The sequence below is a fragment of the Emys orbicularis genome, chromosome 10 (assembly GCF_028017835.1).
Source record: "Emys orbicularis isolate rEmyOrb1 chromosome 10, rEmyOrb1.hap1, whole genome shotgun sequence".
NCBI classification, from domain to species: Eukaryota; Metazoa; Chordata; order Testudines; family Emydidae; genus Emys; species Emys orbicularis.
In genome coordinates this window covers 3,755,381-3,774,529 of record NC_088692.1, presented here as the reverse complement: position 1 = coordinate 3,774,529, position 19,149 = coordinate 3,755,381, and the positions used below count along the sequence as shown (strand labels likewise).

The following is a 19,149-nucleotide window of genomic DNA, read 5'->3' as shown; positions in this document are numbered from 1 at the left end:
GACCATCCTTCCTCTTATTGCCCACATCAATATTAGATTTTTATCCCATACAACCAAGGGCGGCGGGAGTTATAAAATAGTGCATGTTATAAAGCTACAGTGAAGACTTCACAGCCCCTTGAGACCTGTTCTTGGAAGGAGGGGAAGGGAGATGCATGCACTGTAGGTAAGCACTGGACCATTCTTACATTTTTTTTTTTTAAAGGAATCTTCTCTACTAAACTTAATAACGTACAAAGCTCAGTCTATTCACCCTGCCAAGGATGGCTGGATTCATAACCTGAAGGTGTTAATGGAGAGGTTCTTCAGGTAGGAAACTGCAGCTCTAAAAAGAAAAGGTTGTTTCAATGTGTGTGCAGTCTGTTTAATGAACTGTCTGTGTTTAAAACAATCTTACTCTCTGGATCTCTTTAATGTTAGTAATGGCTGCTGAAATATGGGGGCGATTCCAGAATGCAGGATTTGCTTTTTGTCCAATCAACAGAACAAAAATGTCCAACTGAGGCTTCTTTATCATCCTTCTTCTTTTAACAAAGTGGAGGGTGGCCATTGGCTGCTTCACCTCTCGAATTAACTATCCTGTGCTCCATTGCATGATATCTTCCTTGGTATCAGAACTACAACCCTACCTTCTAAATGTCAGGAATGCTTCTGATTTGACAATATCCTGTAGTATGGGGTTCTGCAATGGCAGCTCCCTAGAACATGCTTTCTTATTTTAGAATGATCCCCTCATATCTCCAGAGCTTTTGGCTCCTTTTAAAAAATTAAGATAAAGACCACTTCACCCCTGTGTATGTGGTTCTAAAGTTGTGGCACAGAGTCTGTCTCCCATTCACACATGCTCTCCCTGGTTGACTCTTAAGTTTTGGAGATGGGTACGGCTACCCATCTGCTACAACAGGAGCTCTTGTTTTCGTAGACAGCCTCCAGGTTTTTCTTGATGGTAGCACCTTGTCTGCTTGGTGTTGCAACTTCATATGCAGAGAATATTCACTGACGGTTCACGTGGCCTTTGCTTGTAACGTTTTTAACCCAGAAAAAAGGGAGTTTGTCACAACATGCTCTCTGTCCTCCCCCTAAACTCTTTTGTCCATTTTGGGTTTGTTTTTTCCCTTTTAGGAACGAGTGTCGTAGTGCAGTTCGGATTAAAGTTCTGGATGTCTTGTCTTTTGTCCTGAGCATTAACAGACAGTTTTATGAGGTTTGTACTTTATTGATATTTAGTTGGGGTGTTTGAATTGGAGATCTGGAATGGGTGGTGGAAATGTTTTTCTGATGCTTAATTGTGTGTGTTCGTCAGGCCTAGTTTCTGCAATTCTGAAGAGTCAGTCCAATGGTTCTGAGAATGCAGGACACTGTCATTAGGTTTCTCTGCAATGTGACTGGAAGGACTTGCCTATTAAATGCGGTCCACAGTTGCGTTTTTTAAGTCTGTTGTCAATATGGTGTACGTATAATGGGAGTTGATATTAGCAGGTCTATTTTGACAATGTGCTTTTTTAATTTTCACCTTGTGCATCTTGTGGATACCTTCTTTCCCTGTCCTAAGGTTTCCCAAAGAGGTCGTCAATTCCATTCATTTTACTAAAAATATATATATATATATATATATACATACATACATACAGTGTTGGGGATGGGAGATTTAATCTGGTTTGGGTAAAGATAAAGTTTCGTTTGTACCAAGATGAGGTCAAGATATTATCAGACATGAGTGGATTGACTCGACTCAATGTTTCCGTTTTAATTGAAATCCAAGATGGCAGGCGCTGTGATAGAGCAGAGCCCAGTGAACCCTGCTTGATTTGCTTGTTAACTCAAAGGAATGTCTGCTCAGTGTGTCTGATGCAAGGAAAGTGGGAGAGGCGCTGCTCAGATTCCTCCAAGTTCTATTAAACTGGCTGCTGCCTCCTTGTTTCCTGCCTCTCTGAAAAACAAGGCCTGTGAATCCCATGTGAATGAGGTCTGCTGAAGTTGAGCTACAGAGCCTTTGTCAGATTGATAAAGACCTAAGCTGCTGAGTCCAAGTTCAACAATAGTCTAAATGTTTGGAGAGATGACCTAGAAAGAGATTTAAATAGGCTGGAGGAAGAAATCCAGCAGACTAAACCATTAGGTAATGAAGACTAAAGCTAGTATGACCTCGTGATTCTTTGATCATGGATATACATTTGTGTTAACTCACTAATAAGAGTGAGCTGGGAGACATTTTGCTGAACAGTCTATCCTATTATAGGAGGAGCTGATTAACGTGGTGGTGATCTCACAGCTGGCACATATTCCAGAGGATAAAGACCACCAAGTCCGGAAACTGGCTACTCAGCTATTGGTGGACCTGGCCGAGGGCTGCAACACGCATCACTTTAACAGCTTGCTTGATATCATAGAAAAGGTGAGGCTTCGTTTGCTCAGTAGTGACACTTCCAATAACTTCGTCTCCATCTCTTAGCCAATCGCTTTACTGGAGACCAAGGAAGGTGAACAGTTAATTATCTATATGATCCAGGGGGGTGGTGTAGGACTCCTGGTTTTTGGAGGAAACCAGAGCTCTATTGGAAAGCAAAAAGGTGCTTTGGAACCAGCTCTGCTGATGCACATCCAAGCTAATCTACAATATTAGGAGACTTTCAGTGGGACCATTTATTTTGTGCCTTTCTGACCTGTTGGCATGGAATTAAGTCGGCGTCTCATTGTGCCTGATGTGGGTTTTAAAGGGCATTTCTCCTTTTGTTTTTAAAAGGTGGCTGCACGTTCTCTTTGGGCTCCGGTTGATCTGGAGGAGAGAGACTTTCTATCTCATTCTGCTGCTTTAGAGGATGTGAAGACAGCTGTTCTAGGCCTCCTGGTAATTCTCCAGGTAACACTGTGGAGCGTTTAAAAATCCCTCCCTTAAAACAATGTTCTCTAGGGCTTTGTTTACTGGCCAGTCAATTCCCAATAACAAATTCTTTCTCTTCTGTAACTTCATAGACTAATTCACTTGTCCCACTCTTTAAACTAACAGAATAGGGGATATTTTAGCCATGATTGGGTTAGTTCAATTCTTGACTGGGTACCTTGCATATGATGTATTAAATATTAAATCTTTATCTACTAATAGCCAGCATGTCATAAATGTAAATGTTTTGGTGATATGTTCCTAGGGTCCAGCTAAAAAGGAGCCAGAACTAGATTCTCAAATCTGAATCTTTTTGAATCCTAACCCCAAAGAAATTCAGATCTCCAGATCCAAACCCACACCTGTGACTTTTTGGATCTAGATTAGATAAAAAATGAGAAGAGTTCTAATGTGACTGAAATTTCTCAGCAGAAATCTCACTAATTCAGTTGCTACCTTGGGCAAAAACTACACAGATCTCTTGTATTGCCAGACACTCACCATTCAAGATGGTGGAAATTTTACAAGAACAACTTAAGTGACTTTAGCCTGTCAGGATCCAAACACCACTTTCTCAGGCCATCTCAAAGCCTGCCCTGCCCTTTGTTTATTGATATTACTAGCAGCGTCAGTGGAGTATAGCGTTATACCTCCAAGCAACGTCTTTATCGGGTCATTCATAAATTAAAGGTCAAATTTGCCACTCGAAGAGTTTTCATAGAAATGTCGGTGTCCATAATGCGCACGTGCTGCGCTCTCTTAAAAGCGGGAAGATGGATCTGTTTGGGGATTTTGTGTGTGTGTGATCCCCAGGATCCTCTGAGGCATCATCTGTTCGTGTTGGCCTCAGGAACAGCTCACATTGCCTTTCTTTGATGCCGATTGATCAAAGATGGGCTATTCTGTTAACAAGTAAACCTTCAGTGCATCTATTGACTGTTGTTCTGTGCCTCTGTAGACGAAGCTGTACAGCTTGCCTGCCAGCCATGCCACTCGGGTGTATGATATGCTTATTAATCACATCGAGCTCCACTATAAGAACGTGTACCGCCTCCCGATTGCTAGCAGCATCCGATTGCAGGTATGGATAGTCTCTCTCCTAACACTATGATAGAAGGAGGGGCTGAGCTAATGCTTTAGTTGGGTAGAAGATGGGGCGTTTGTAGGAATTTATTACTGTGTACTCTGTAGCTGTAGAACAATCAGTGCTGGAGTAAAATGTTAGTTATCTGTGTTAATAAATTCCATAGCAGTTGAGCTCAGGGAGTGGAAGCCCCTACAGAATCGGCCCCAATGCAGAGCAAATCTTCTTGCGGGCCAGGAACGACAGCAGATTGAGTGGTGAGAAGCGGGGGGAATATTCCATCAGCAGAGGTTTTGAGTCATTCCAGAATGCAGTGAGAAATCTTCTCTCTTGCAGGCATTTGACTTTCTGCTGATGCTTCGAGCGGACTCCCTCCACCGCCTTGGCCTGACCAACAAGGATGGAGCAGTGAGATTTAGCCCCTACTGCCTCTGTGACTTGGTGTATGTTTCTCATTGCATTGTAGTACCTTTGAAATCTTGACATTCTCATGTGTGTATTTAATAGTCTGTCACAGTCTCTATACAACTCTTCTCATCTCCCAAATTCTGATCGGCAGTTATCAGACCACATTCATAGTTATGGCTGGGGGGGGGTTCCCTCCAGTAAATAACTTCGGAACCAGTCCTGAAAATCCTTGGCATGCAGAGCTCTCAGGAGCCTCAGAATTCTGTGTACTGGAGGCTGGCGATTTACGTCGCTACTCTGCAAAAGATTACAAATCCCTTGTTTGCAATTTCCTGCCAGGAGACTGAGAAATCTGGTTTTACACTAAGATGCGGTACAGTGATCTGTAGAAATGCTGCTACTTCAAGTTGCACAGCCTAGTCTGGTAGTAACTGACTCTTTAACTTAACCTTCTTAACAGCGAGATCTCTGCAAAGGAACTTGGAGAAGCAGCCTTTGTTGTAGATAATAAAGCAATGCATGCGTCTGACTAGTTGGCTTGGTCACTTCCCTGAAATCTGTTGCTTTACATATGCATTTCTCATCTTGCTTTCGTGTCTGGTTGTGGCTACTGAAACACTGGCCTGGTTTGTATTTCCATGTCGTAGAGAACCAGAGAAGAGGGTGTCTGAGAAAAAGCCTGCTGGGACCCTCTCCCCTCCATCAGGAAGCCCCAGCGTTTCCTCCCAGAATGCCACTCTTCGGATGGGCTACCTGCCCTACTCATTGCTCTTCCGAGTCCTTCTGCAGTGTTTGAAGCAAGTACGTTGATGAACTCAATCTACAATGGAGTTCTGTGCACACATTTGGAGCTCTAAGTACTGATAAGAAGGACATCAGAAACATGTCTAAAACTCAAGCGTTTGGAATGTTGATGCTGAAATGTTCCAAAATGTCACCTTTTTATCCCCTTTATGCCCAAAAAACTCCCATTGAATTTTTTTAAAATTGATATTTCTTGTGGAAGATCATGACACTCATTACACTAAGAAGCAGGAATAGAGCTTTTAACTCGTCCGCTTGCGGTGGCCGATTAAACTGCATATGTAGTGCTGAGCCTAATCTGTTTACTCAAAGAGGGCTTTAAAAATTGTCTGATGGGATGCTTTTTTGCGTCTTTTCTCAACAGTATAATCTTTGAGACTTACCCACCATTTCACAGTATAGCCAATTAATACACTGTTGTGCTTTATTTTTCTTAAAAGAACATAATCAATTATATTTAAACCTAAAATGTGACCGGCCTGTGTTTTAAAATTATCTAGCAATCAATGTTATCCAGGATGCCCAACACCAGCCGAGGGTATCTAAATAGCTTCTAGAAATCCAGAACTTTCCATCCGAAAATTGTTTGTGTGTGATCCTACAACTCTTCAGCCACCAGGAGGACCACAAGTAAAACTCTTCCTAAACCAAGCAGACCAACACTGGATTCTGCTTCACAGGAAATAAGGGTGAATTTTTTTTTTCCATTTAACAGAGGCCAAAAGCTAGTAGGAAAAATGTCACCCTGCTTCTCAAGGAGGATTTAAAACTAATAATAAAAAAACCCCCAAAATTAGAAGTTCAACTTAAGTTGACAAACTGTTGACCATTAGATATTTGAGTATGGAAAGGAAATAATGAAGTGCAATAATGTTGGTTCTGGACAGCATTTTATTCATTTTTTGGGGCCAGGAGTTGTCTTGAATGCTAGAATCACGTTTTTGCTTTGGCGGATGGAGGAAGCATATGTAGAAAAGGCCTGGGTTGGACTCTTTCTGCTTGTTTTCACCATCTATTTGGAGATCAGTCCATTTTATGGCATCAAAATGTCCATGCTACATCTAAGCTAGAGGATGCAGTTGGGTGGAACCCTGGAAGCAACCCATGCATCAAATAAAAGCAGGATCTTTGTTAACTAACAAGGCTGGAGAAACAAGGGATCACAGAAATAAACAAAAAATCATTGTTTGACACTTGATGGGCTTTATTTTCAAATTTAACATATAAATCATGCAAAGTTTCCCATGGAAAGTTATTTTCTTCCTTACTAAACTCTCTCCCCTTCTTTCCAGGAGACAGACTGGAAGGTGTTGAAACTGGTTCTCAACAAGTTACCGGAGTCTCTCCGCTACAAAGTGCTATTTTTAACCTCCCCTTGCAACCTTGACCAGCTGTGCTCTGCACTCTGCTCCATGGTAATAACCAGTGTGTCCTCCTGGGGTCTGGACACCACAACTTCACTTCTAATAGAAATGTGTTTGCTTTAAGGCTTCCTTATTTTATACCCTATATTTTTGGGATTAATCTGTCCCTCCTCCCCCTCACCAACAACTTGACCCCTTTCCTTTAGCTTAAAACTTTGGGTTAGGGATAATTAAATTCCTTTAGATATTTAACTGTCCATATGCTTCAATTGCTAAAGAATATAGTTATAAAAGTATATCCATAAATTGAGTGAGTTTTGAGGACTCTTGAGCCTAAACCTAAACAAACTGACCTGCATGTAAGGCTTTGGGGTTCTAGGTGTATATTATGGTCTCCTGCAAATCCATTCCCCCACACTAAGGGTACGTCCAGACTACCCGCCGGATCGGCGGGTAGCGATCGATCTATCGGGGATCGATATATCGCGTCTCGTCTAGACGCGATATATCGATCCCCGAACGCGCTCCCGTTGACTCCGGAACTCCACCAGGGCGAGTGGCGGTAGCGGAGTCGACGGGAGAGCCGCGGCTGTCAATCCCATGCCGTGAGGACGGGAGGTAAGTCGAAATAAGATACGTCGACTTCAGCTACGCTATTCCCGTAGCTGAAGTTGCGTATCTTACATCAACCCCACCCCCACCCCACACACACACAGTGTAGACCAGCCCTAAAACTCTGTGCAAAGTTAGCTAAGGGATTTATTTCATAGTTTTACTGTGAAGATTATGCTCCAAGTACAGCATCCAGATCCTAGTACATATATGATTGAGCTCTGGGACCTGGAAGCTAATATTGTTTCATAATGGAACCCTGTACTGCTCTTGTACTATGAAAATATGCCCCAAAAGACCTGAATTGAAAAGGCACGTGAAACGCAATGTACTCAAGCCCAGTGTGTAATTGATTAGCTTACAGACAAAAAGACAGCTGAGAGGTTGCGTGGCACTCCAGACGGGTTCTCCCGCAATGACTTGCACCTGGCTGTGGTTCCAGTGTTGACTGCATTGATATCTTACCATAATTACCTGGACAAAGCTAAACAGGTACTATCAATGGGATGGGCTGTGGGAGGTGAAATCTGAGTCTGTCTCCAGTGCACTTTCTAATGCCAGCCTGTCTCAGACTTGGAGACTAAATGTACAGTTGCTCTGTAAGCATTTGCACTGTACATATAAAGGGGCAGTTCTGCCAGAAAACAATGTACCCACCGTAAGTAAAAGTAACGTAGGATGACTGTAACGGAGAGAAGTTAGTAAAACCCTATTCACATTCTGAGCTTTGTGTATTTAATAGCACTTTGTATAGTCAGTTTTGTTGTTGCCATCCCCTGCATAGTCATTCGGTTCTTTCTCCCTGTCTGAAAGACCCTGATAACCATCAGAAGGGAGCAGAAAAGCCTTAAACATTTTGTCCCTTTTTATTCTGTCAGAAACTGTAATCTTAAAATTGATTATTTCAAAAAGTTCAGGATGACAAATGTCTCATCTAAGATTTAGAGCCAAGATGTGTCCAGCGGTGCAGAAACACCTGTGACTTTTTTTTTTCTCTCTTGAGATTGTAGTCTCAAATTGCTAGTGCATTTTTGGTAAAAATTCTTTTAGCTGCTGGCCCTAGCAATGCAATTACCAACACACAACTAGCATTTTAGTATGTAGAAATGCTAGGGATTTGTTGTAGGCTAGTGGCAGATGGATCCTGGTCTTATTTTATTATACCGAGCATATTCTGTTCTATTCTTCTAGCGTGAAATGGTTTATTGCCTGGAACATGGCTTAATTTATCGCTGTGCAAACCAGTGCGTTGTGGCTTTATCAGTATGCAGCGTTGAGATGCCTGACATCATCATAAAGGCACTGCCAGTCTTGATAGTCAAGTTAACCCACATTTCTGCTACAGCAAACATGGCAATACCTCTCTTAGAATTTCTTTCAAGTAAGTTGCAGTGGAAATTGTGTTTTACCTATGTTCTTCAGTGGCTGTGAAAAGGCTAACTGTGTTATTTAGCATGAGTATCATCATCTTGGTTTAGTTTAAGGTCAAATACCAGAAATACAGTGAACCCTAGAACAAGTTGTAACAGTGCTGCAACTGCCATAAAATCTTAACATATAGTCTACTCTTGCTCATGTAACCCAGCTGCTCAACCTAATGCACATGCAGACTGAGAAAAAAGAAACATGCTTTACATATTAAAACATTAGAGAATTGGAAAATCGGAGGTTATCTTTCCCTCCTTATAGCTTACACCTTGCAAAATAATATTTACAGAACATAATGTAACATTAGCTTTCCTGTTGGTACCAATGGTTTAGAAAACGCTGGATGTTTCAGCTAAATTCTGAGTCAGTAACAAAGTGCTCTCATCCAGACTTCACAAATGATTTTCTTATTGACCTGTTTCAGCGCTAGCCAGGCTGCCTCACCTCTATAGGAACTTTGCAGCTGAGCAGTATGCGAGCGTGTTTGCCATCTCTCTGCCATATACAAATCCCTCCAAGTAAGTTCACCAGTCTTTTTTGTTGTTGTTTTTCTCTCCTTTTCCCCATCTGTAAATTGGGGAAAATGAGACTTACTTACCTTTGTAAAGTGTTTTAAGATCTACAGAGGAAAAATATAGTTGTTTGTGATACCTTTATATATGGGTCTTCTTGCTGAGGGAGGGCCAGATTTAGCTTCAAGACAAATAGTGTGTGTTGCTAATTGCACTCCAGGTTCCTTTTCCCCTTGAACGTACAGTAGTATTCTCTCCCACACCTCTGTAATATTAGAATTGAACTGCATCTCTTCTGAAAATATGTTCAGATTGCCCCACTAAACTCCTGAAATCTTCCCCTGTTCAGGTTTAACCAGTACATCGTGTGCCTGGCACACCATGTGATCGCTATGTGGTTCATCCGCTGTCGCCTGCCCTTCCGGAAAGACTTTGTTCCCTACATTACAAAGGTAACAGCTATGGCTGGATCTTGCAATACAAAGAGTGCTCTGAGAACTGCAATCTGTGGGCATTATTGCTGTCAATTTACAGAGATTCTATTTGACATCAAAATAACTCACCTGTACTTATTAATACATTAGAATTTCAAAATCAAATGTAGCTCTTGAGGATTGGCTCATGGCAAGAGGGCTGCAAATACCAACGGTTTGAACCGTTATCTGTGTGTCCAAATTGGCAGGGCTTGCGGTCAAACGTCCTCCTCTCATTTGATGACACCCCTGAGAAGGACAGTTTCAGGGCTCGCAGTACAAGTCTGAACGAGAGGCCGAAAAGGTAAATTGTATTCCATTCCAGTTGGGGCTATGGGTAGCTCTTCATTAGGAGCTGTTTAAATGCCAAATGCTTTCCTGTGCTTTGTGAAGAGAACTGTCTGTGTCCTTAAAGGTGCTGTGTAATCTTTCTGATAACCAGAATGTTCTGTATTAAGACACAGTCTGAGTCGTTGTTGTTAAACCTGAGGTCAGAACGAGCTGGTAGTTAATGGTATGTATTCGTACTAAGACATCACTGGGTGCCCCCATCCACTTCTGCAGAATGTAAGCTTACATTCTAAAAATAATTCTGTCCGCTGAATGTGAATCAACATAGTGCTGGCTGAAAAAAATAGCGAGAGGGGTGCATGCTCTGTTCATCTCAGTGGTTTGTTAATTCTGCATCTTAATGATAGTTTAACAATGGATGCTTAAATTCTTTCATTGCGGATCATTTTAATAGCAATGTGTACAAACTGGAGTCGTTGGGTGGATTATGGGAGCCACCACTTTTATTTTTGCCCAGTCTAAACTCTGGTAGATCCAGAATCTGACCTATTGCTGGCCTATTATTCTGTGAAGAAGAGAGTGCTGGATCTCTGATCCCTTCTGAAAGGAAAAAAAACCTAGAATGACAAACCAGTCTGCCTTGGAAAGTTTCTATATGGCAGTAGAGTCTAGATTTCAGTTTCATAAGAGGAGAGGCGGTAGTGTCCACTTTTTAAAAACAGGCAACTCACTGTAAAGTATCTTAACTAATTGATCCCACAAGGAAGGAGTGTTTTGAAATCAGTACATCAATACAGGTAGAACCCTGAAGTCCATTCAAGTATTCATGTTATTCGAAGCAGCCGTTGATATTTTGAAGTAGCATCTGCAGAGAGGGAAGGGAAGATGTAGTTTGGAAGTCACTCAATGTTTTGCAAAGGTGGCTTATCCACTGGACTCCTCTTTGAGTTGGTTCACTGAACTTGCGTCAGCGTTTCTCTGCAGTGAGGCCATAGTAACATGTAAATGCTCTGGGGAGAGTGCCTCTCCTTTAATTGCAAAGTATAATAAGGATCTTGTAACAAAGAAACACCATCCTCGCCTTAATGCCATAGCTGTAAACTCTGTCTTGTGTTTGCAAGTTAATATTCTCTAATCCTTCATCTCCTTGTTTCATTTTTAAAATTTGGAATAGACACCTTTGCCAATCATCTCTCATTTTGCAGTTTGTTAATCTGTCTTTTTCCCAAAACCTACTTAATTCCATTGGGTTGGAATACTACTAATTCTGAAAGGCTGTTGCCCTTGTTAACATAATCGGATCAGTGTGGCTAGTTCTGCAAAATTCTCTTAGGGGAAGCAAACTATAATTGGATAGTAACGTGGACTCCTCTGCAAACCCTTGTTTATGGAAGAAGTCCCAGTCAGTGATGCTGTTTCTGTGAGTAAGGGTTTTCAGGATCAGGTCCATGGGTCTGACTTCACTGAGGACAAATTAGAAAGCTTGGTTCGTGTCCAATGTCCCAAAGCCTTTTGGGAAAAGAACCTTATTCCTCATGCTTGTAATTACACATAAGCAAGGCAGGAGATCACTTGAAATGAGTGTCTGTATTTGTCTCAATTGAGAGAAACTATTACTGGTTAGTCAAGGCACCTGGGTTCTGTTTCCAGCTTAATCACTGGCTCACTTCAGACGTTGGGCAAGACTCTTAACCTCTCTGCCTCAGTTTCCAGACAGGTAGAACAAAGATACTTGCCTGTCTCAAATGGATATTTTGAGGCTTAGTGTATGAAAAGCACTATGATAAAGTCTCTATACAAGTCTTATTTAACGGTGATCATATTGCAGGAGAGCCCCTGGTTAGAGTAACACAATGGGAAGTTGAAACAAGCCCAGCTCTTCAGACTGGAGAAACCTTGATACCAAATCTGAGTGCAAACCTATTTTCTCTTCCTCAGTGCAGTGTAGTATTCCAACTATCATTGACATCAGTTTTTGTTTGTACTAATTTCATTTGTTTGTAGTGTTTGTTAAAATCTTGTTTTCAAAAGTGATTTTTATGCTTTCAACTCTGCCTGGTTTTATGTTTTAATTTTTCCTTTTTGACATTTTTTTGTTTTGTTTTACATCACCCTCTGGGATTCCCCAATATTGACCCTGTGACCTGTGACCTTTCAACCTCCATCCCTACAATGATTTCTTCCCTTCCTGTGACCTGTGCAATTACACCTCTTTCGGGGCTTGGTGCTTCTTCACCTAGTAGTTTAAGAATAGCCAAAAATGCAAGGCAAGGCTTGAATAACTCTCCTCCAGTGAAAGAGCTGAAAGAACCCTCTGCAGTTGATGCCTTCCGATCCCGCAGCATCAGTGTGTCAGAACATGTGGTCCGCAGGTAGTGGCACTTTAAAGGGGGAGAATCCAAGAGCAAATCTGCACTTGGAAACTTTGCTGCAAGGGTGGGTGGGGGCAGGGTGGGCTTGCATGCGGGATGCTTGCATGACCTCTTCAGAAAATAAAAATTGGGTCCTGTCCACAAAATATGCTTTGGAAAAGCTTCATGGAGGTCCTGTGGTTTACCAATGCTGGTTGTGGTGGTGTTACATTGCCCTGTGCTTTGATTCAGTGGTGTTCTATTCACGAAAGCTTCTTTTATTGCGGAGTAAAGATCAAGGATAAAAAGGTTGCATTCTGTGCAAGTTTGAGTCTTTGTTAAATGGCTTTTAAATTACAGCCTTCCAAAGGCAACTTGAAGCATGAATGTCGCAGTTTTCTGCTAGGATTGTGTGCAAACCTTCCCTGCAAGGCAGAGAGAATGGTTCATTTGATTATTGCTGGGAAGAAGGCACAGAGAAGTCTGTTGATATAAAGTAACTCACCATCAATGCATCTCCAGGATATTGTATCTAAGGGACAAAGCCGTGAAGGGCAGGCCTTACAAAATGGTTAATTTTTTCATGACCGAAGAAAATAGTTTGGTCATTGACTCTTGATTTGGCCATATCACATCTTTAAAAATTGTAAATCCTTTTCTCCTGTTTCTGAATTTGTCCCTTGAATATTAAATTGCTGGCTAGGAAATATGATGGCTAGAAGTTTCTTTACCTGAAAATGAATGTTGTTAGGCTACAGGAAATAAGCATCAGACTGTCACTGGAATTGCATTGCAAATATTTCCCCTGTTAGTGATAACATGTTGGGGGTGGGGGGAGAGGCGTAGAAGTGACTATTGTGAAAATGCATTTGACGCTTCAAAATCTAATGTCCCTATTAGTCTACTACAGTATTACATGGTTTTCTTCTATTTATATTTAAATTATAGGTAACAAAACATTTAAATTATTACTATCTAATGATGCCAAAGAAGTTGCTGCGTAATATAAACCCAGCTGAGGTGCAGCAAACGACTGGGTTCGAGGCATTCCTTCTAACAAGTTCTGTAACGCAGCCTGCTATTGCAATAGTTTCAAAATTGCATTGCTTCAAATACAGTTACTTGAAGACAGAATTGCTTTATATCAATGTACTAATTGTGTGCAGAGTGCAATTTTTTTTGCCACTGGTTTAGCTAGATTTTACAGAACTCTGAATTTGAGTTCTGCAATTTAAAATCAATATATGGAACGCTACTGTTTGCCTTGCTATTCTGCACCACATCCCTCCTAAAGCTGACCCTGCTCAAATTGCACAAACGTCAACCATGCTTCCATTTCTTTCTCAAGATGAGCTGTCAGTTCTGGGGTGACATAGCTGTCATCTTCAATGACTGTATAATATCGGTGATTTGAGAATGATTCTGATGTGCCCTGGGTTTGATGCATATGGACGTAGTCAAACCTATTGTGGCATGTGCATGTATTGCGGATTGCTCCGTGGCTTAGTGTTGATCCGATGACAGTACTGTATCTGTTTTGCAGTGTAACTTGACACACTCTAAACTCCCTCTCTCAGTAGGATACAGACATCCATCACTAGTTCAAGCCTGGGCTCTGCAGATGAGAATTCGATGGCTCAGGCTGATGACAACTTAAAAAACCTCCACTTGGAACTCACAGAGACCTGTCTGGATATGATGGCCCGATATGTCTTTTCAAATTTCACTGCGGTGCCTAAGAGGTGGGAGTCAGTTACTTGTTCTGGTGTTAGCTATTCTTTGGCCTAAAGGTACGTCTCGCCTCGTCAGCAGGAAATTGCTGGATCCAATGTCAGGTTCTTATGAGCACAGCAAGTCTCATAGGCTTAACCCATCCCCTCTGGCTAAAACCTTCATTGACTTAGCATGAAGTCTGGTGACACAAAACTCCCCTAGCACTGTGGATCAAATCCTGTCAGGACTGCCTCAGCACTGAGCCTTTCCAGAGTAGATATGCTGAAAACCATGTAGTCTTTTTGCATGAAACCTTCAAAAACCACACAGAGCAGAAAGGTTGTTAAAGACACCCAAAGCGCTTTCCCTATGAGCAGAGGTTTGCCTCCAGTACGTGGGCCAAATTTCACCTTCCTCACCTCCCACAATGTAATGCAGTTTGCCAGATGACTACTTTCCTTCCCATCAGAGACTGTGTGTCTGTGTGTGTTGTGTTTGGGGATCCTTCAGGATGAAAGGTGCCGCATGAATTGGAAACACTGAAGTTTTAGTCTAACTTGGTATCCTGGAATGAGTCGTGTAGCAGGGATAAGGCCTGCTGCGCTGTGGTCAGCTGCATCGAGGCCAGGAATACATTTGCAATGCTGTCTAGAAGCCAGAGAAGTAATTGATACAGGAGGCACTGCGTCCTTCATCCTGATGGAGAATTTTTATGCTTTACCAGTTTTACCTTGGTGCAGTTTGCAAGAAATGTCGTCATTTAAATGCGGAAAGAGCAGGAATTTTTTCAACCCCAATGCAGAAAATAACTTCCCGGCTGAATCTCGGGTGTTGGGCAACGTCTGTGAGTTGTATTCACTCCAGACTGTATTTCTAGGTCTCCTGTGGGAGAGTTCCTCTTGGCTGGAGGAAGGACGAAGACATGGCTGGTTGGTAACAAGCTAGTGACTATCACAACGAGTGTTGGAACAGGGACACGGTCACTGTTGGGCCTTGACTCTGGAGAGCTCCAGACCAGTACAGAGTCAAGGTAAACGTCACTCTTATTTTAACATTCTTTTCCCTAATGAAGCCAGTTAAAAACCATTGTGTTAGAACTGATTTGAAGTAACTGTTTTGTAAATAAAAGGAATGATCACATTTATTTCAGTCTGGTATGAATTATAACCCACTACGTTACTAGTTATCCTTCTTTCTCCCTGTTCCCCCCACCCCAGTCCAGACCCTGTTTTGCAAGTGAGACAAACTAAAGAAGCTCCAGCAAAGCTGGAATCTCAAGCTGGCCAGCAGGTGTGCAGAGGATCTCGCAACAGAGTCAGGTCAATGTCTGGTAAGCAGTCTCAGCACATTTCTGTCCTTGGAGACTTGCAACCATTGTTGGGCAAGTTTGATCTGTGTGTCCAGTCTCAGACCTAAACTTAGGCCATGTAAAAAGGCCAGAGTGGTCTGATCACAGGACCCAGTACTTAGTAATGAAGAACTAGAATGAGTAGCAGCAATGAATGCTGGCTTCCTGAATGGTTGATTTCTGCCTGCTGGCCTTAGCAGTTGTTTGTATGGTGAAACCTGCAGTAAAGCCATCTCTAGTAGCCAATTCCCCTGGCTTAAGAGACCAATGTATACATCTGCCAGGTTTCCAGCACAATGTACAGTTCATTCATGTGAGCTATAGGGATCAAAGATGCTATCAAAGTGCATAGAACTATTTATTACGTGTTTTCTTGGCACTGAGTCCAGTTATGGGTCTCTAAACTGAGCTCCTGGGTTCCTCCTTTCTTACCCTCCATGTCTTTTGTTTTGCCAGGTGGTCATGCCTTACGTGTTGGTGCTTTAGACAGCTCAGCCCCCCAGGGGTTACGGAGTCCTGCTGCTTCTGCACCTCGAACAGAGAAGGCCACTCCTGGTGCCCATGCTCCTCTGCAGAAAGAAAAAACAAACCTGGCAGCATATGTCCCACTGCTGACACAGGGCTGGGCAGAAGTATTAGTCCGGAGGCCCACAGGTACGCCTTAACCAACTGCACAAAGGGGCTTCTGAGCTGTGGCTTGCTAAGAAATTGGGATTACATAGAAAAAATATCCGTGTCATTAAATGTAAATGGAATTCTTCCATGCTGCTTAACCTCTCCGTTCTTCGTGTTTAATTTGTCAGCCAGGTCTTTGGAAATCGCACCTTTTAATGATGCAAAGTTGTAAGACGCTCCTGTGAGAAGAGTAAAATCCTTATGTAAACTAAATCCTGCTGCACTGGTGGGCGTGGGCATTGTGTTGGCACTCAATTATCTGTTCATTATGGTACTGCCATTTCTGAGCACTGCTGGTTCCTTCTTCTAAATCTAATTTCCAAAGTGCGAACAAGGCCCATTGCTGGAGTAATAAATAAGTGCACGACTGCTGTGTGTGAAGGAGTAGCAATGGTGTTGAAGGCATGAAGGTTAAAAAACCAGGGCAATCCCAAAATTCCTGGACACCAATACATTCCAAAAGCCACATGGAAGCAAGACTTGCATATTTCAGCTCGAAGTTGTCTTGTGAGAGAATCATTTAAAATTGCTCTATCATTAATTAAAATACTCCAGCAGTTGAAAACCTTTAGGGAGCCGGCTTTGAGCTAAAACGTCAGGGCTAAAGAGTTTTGGGGAGGAGAGAGGCATGCGGCACTGGGGACTGATTCTCATTTAAAATGTGAAATTAACCGAGTCAGCTGCTAACTGTCAAGAAAACCCTAGAACTACTCAGCCTAATTTTTACCAGCAAGTCCCAGGGCCGTTGATGCTGCTGAGTTCGGCTATTTGAACTTTCTGTCTCCGAAAGGAGAGAATATCTAACTTTCCTGACTGTTCCCCTCCGTTCCAGGTAACACAAGCTGGTTAATGAGCCTGGAGAACCCACTCAGCCCCTTCTCGTCAGATATAAACAACATGCCGCTGCAGGAGCTATCCAACGCGCTCATGGCCGCAGAGCGCTTTAAGGAGCACAGAGAGACGGCTTTGTACAAGTCCCTCTCAGTCCCTTCCTCCAGCTTGGCCACCGGGACGTGCAAACCATCCCTTCTGCAGCGTTCCAATACAGGTGAGAGATTAACGTAGCGTGTCCCAGAGAGCCGGCACTCACGAGTATAAAATGTGGGGAGACGACAGCAGTCTTCTATCGTGAGTTATTGCAGGGGCTGCAAAGCACAGGATGGGGACGGCTCAGCTCTCCTCATGAGCTTAGTATTCAGTGAAATAAGCCGTTCCTGATCTCCCATGGCACATTAGAAGTGAGGTAATCCCTTTCCTTAAGCACCCCGTAGCTATTTCTTAGTGGTCTCAAGCTAAACGTGTCCTGAGTGAAACTGACCAGAGCCTATTTTTTGGTCTACTGCTTGTTTTAAGGTTGAGCCAAAGCTTGTCCATGTGTCTGGATGGATCTTCTTCTCCAGCATTCATGTTTTTAATTACCTCTTGCATAGATTTCTCTGTTGGGCAGTGGTTACTAAGATAATGGCCTACTACAAACCCTCCCGCTCGGGAGTCATTGTTGCTCTCTTTCGCAAGGGTCTTCAGGATGATGTGGCAGAGCGCACATCATGTTAATAGCGGGGGTGTTTGCCTCTGCACTGACTTCTGTCTCGAGTCCTGAGTGTTTTATTCATTTGACTTTCTAGCGGTGGGCTTTTTAAACATCCACTTCTCTGCACCAAGGAGGCTTTGGGCATGCTTTACACTGCGGCTAGCACTGGTACAGCTCCACTGGTGTTAGTAATGTTGGGAGTCCTAATGTCGACTGACCGCTGGCATTTCAAACCTTGTGAGCTAACCCTGTTCAGCGCAAATCTAATAGCCATGCTGCTTCGAACTCTGAGACTGAACCATGTAAGCAGTGGACAAGACTGTCTGGTGGTGTCAGCTGTAGTGCAGGTTGTCTGGGAGCCCAGTAAAAATGTCAATTTCCAGGTTCGGCTTCGCTATTAAGCCTTGCATATGCAGGATCTGATTTTAGTCTTTCAAAACGTGTGCATGCAAAAACCCAGGCAGTTAAAACTGGAGGGCAAAATTGAATGGTGAATTTTTTAATTTTTTTTCTTTTCTAACACTCATCTGCTCCAGCAGGCTCTTTGATTTTTATGAACTCCTGCAGATTCTGGTGTCTAGACAAATGCTGCCTGATCAGTTTGGAAAAGCTAAAAGCAGCCAACTTGAGACCCACTTGTTGACTGCCACTCGCACTGAGTTTTGAATCTGCAGTGAATTGTTTCAGCCATATACATGTTCAGCTGATGTCTTACTACAAACTTACCATAATCAATTGGCACAAAGACTTATATTTAAGAAGTGTTGAGATTGTAATGCCAATGTATATATTCTTTTTAAAGAGGTTAAATCTCTCTCTGTGTGAACCTTTATCCATATCCTGCTGTTTAAATTCTCCTACATACTTAAATGACCCCTGCAAAATTTGTGTACTGCAGAAACTGGCTGGCTGGGCTCGTTTCTTGCTTGTGCTGGGACTCTAGTAAAGTTGACCCCTCTTGTCGATTTAAAAAAAACAAATCAGAAACTCCTTTTCTCCCAGAGAACAATTTCTGAGTCTGATTGTTTGAATGTGTTTATGCCTCTATTTGTGTCAACGAGACCCTCGACCCTTAAGTTTTCCCTTTTTACATCTAGTGAGACTTTCCCAGCTTGTTCTTTGCTTTTATTTTATTTTTTAAATAGGCTCCTGGTTACATTAAACTCTGTGCTTTTTAATTTTTTCATATAGTCTCTCCTTCCTTTTGATGTAGCTGCTCACTTGATTTCCCTTTGCAGTGGCTTCTTTCTCTTCCATGTACCAGTCCAGTTGTCAAGGAAAGTTGCACAGGAGCATATCCTGGGCAGGTATATATATATCTTTAAGGAAAAAAAAATATTGCCATAGAAGAACACCTCTGATTCATAGAAACTGTCTCCCTCATACCTCATCACCCTGCCATGTTTCCTGTTTGTCCCTGCTGGTCTCATTACCTTCGACGAATGGGATCTTGACTAGCATGAAGAAGTCCAAGCCAGATACGACATTTGCAAGCATGAGTAACTTTAATGCAACCCTTTTTTGGGTGGAGTGAGGTCACAGCTCATGAGACTTAGACTATAGAGTGACATCATAAAAGATCTGTGTTTCCTAACTTTTCAGTTAGATCTTGTAATTGGGTTTGTGTTCTGTTTATTCATTCAGAAGGTTCCCCCTTCTAGGAATAGCTCCTGC

At 42.4% G+C, this 19,149-nt stretch overlaps 1 protein-coding gene across 15 annotated transcripts in view; it reads left to right on the top strand.

Moving 5' to 3' along the window:
* The window catches only part of TSC2 (TSC complex subunit 2), a 41,140-nt gene that overhangs the window by 9,484 nt on the left and 12,507 nt on the right, over positions 1 to 19,149 (top strand). For 3 of the 15 annotated variants that reach the window (XM_065411712.1, XM_065411719.1, XM_065411717.1), the window contains 18 exons: positions 206 to 309; positions 1,123 to 1,204; positions 2,240 to 2,395; positions 2,744 to 2,860; positions 3,840 to 3,962; positions 4,302 to 4,408; positions 5,021 to 5,174; positions 6,470 to 6,592; positions 7,511 to 7,645; positions 8,345 to 8,534; positions 9,006 to 9,099; positions 9,443 to 9,545; positions 9,776 to 9,870; positions 13,789 to 13,950; positions 14,799 to 14,951; positions 15,139 to 15,251; positions 15,726 to 15,923; positions 16,777 to 16,992. In XM_065411712.1, the coding sequence (XP_065267784.1) occupies positions 206 to 309; positions 1,123 to 1,204; positions 2,240 to 2,395; positions 2,744 to 2,860; positions 3,840 to 3,962; positions 4,302 to 4,408; positions 5,021 to 5,174; positions 6,470 to 6,592; positions 7,511 to 7,645; positions 8,345 to 8,534; positions 9,006 to 9,099; positions 9,443 to 9,545; positions 9,776 to 9,870; positions 13,789 to 13,950; positions 14,799 to 14,951; positions 15,139 to 15,251; positions 15,726 to 15,923; positions 16,777 to 16,992 (2,425 nt within the window). Of the gene's footprint in view, positions 1 to 205; positions 310 to 1,122; positions 1,205 to 2,239; positions 2,396 to 2,743; positions 2,861 to 3,839; positions 3,963 to 4,301; positions 4,409 to 5,020; positions 5,175 to 6,469; positions 6,593 to 7,510; positions 7,646 to 8,344; positions 8,535 to 9,005; positions 9,100 to 9,442; positions 9,546 to 9,775; positions 9,871 to 12,100; positions 12,230 to 13,785; positions 13,951 to 14,798; positions 14,952 to 15,138; positions 15,252 to 15,725; positions 15,924 to 16,776; positions 16,993 to 18,713; positions 18,835 to 19,149 lie in introns of all 15 variants that reach the window. The other 12 variants (XM_065411718.1, XM_065411716.1, XM_065411715.1 and 9 more) reach the window with 8 other exon arrangements.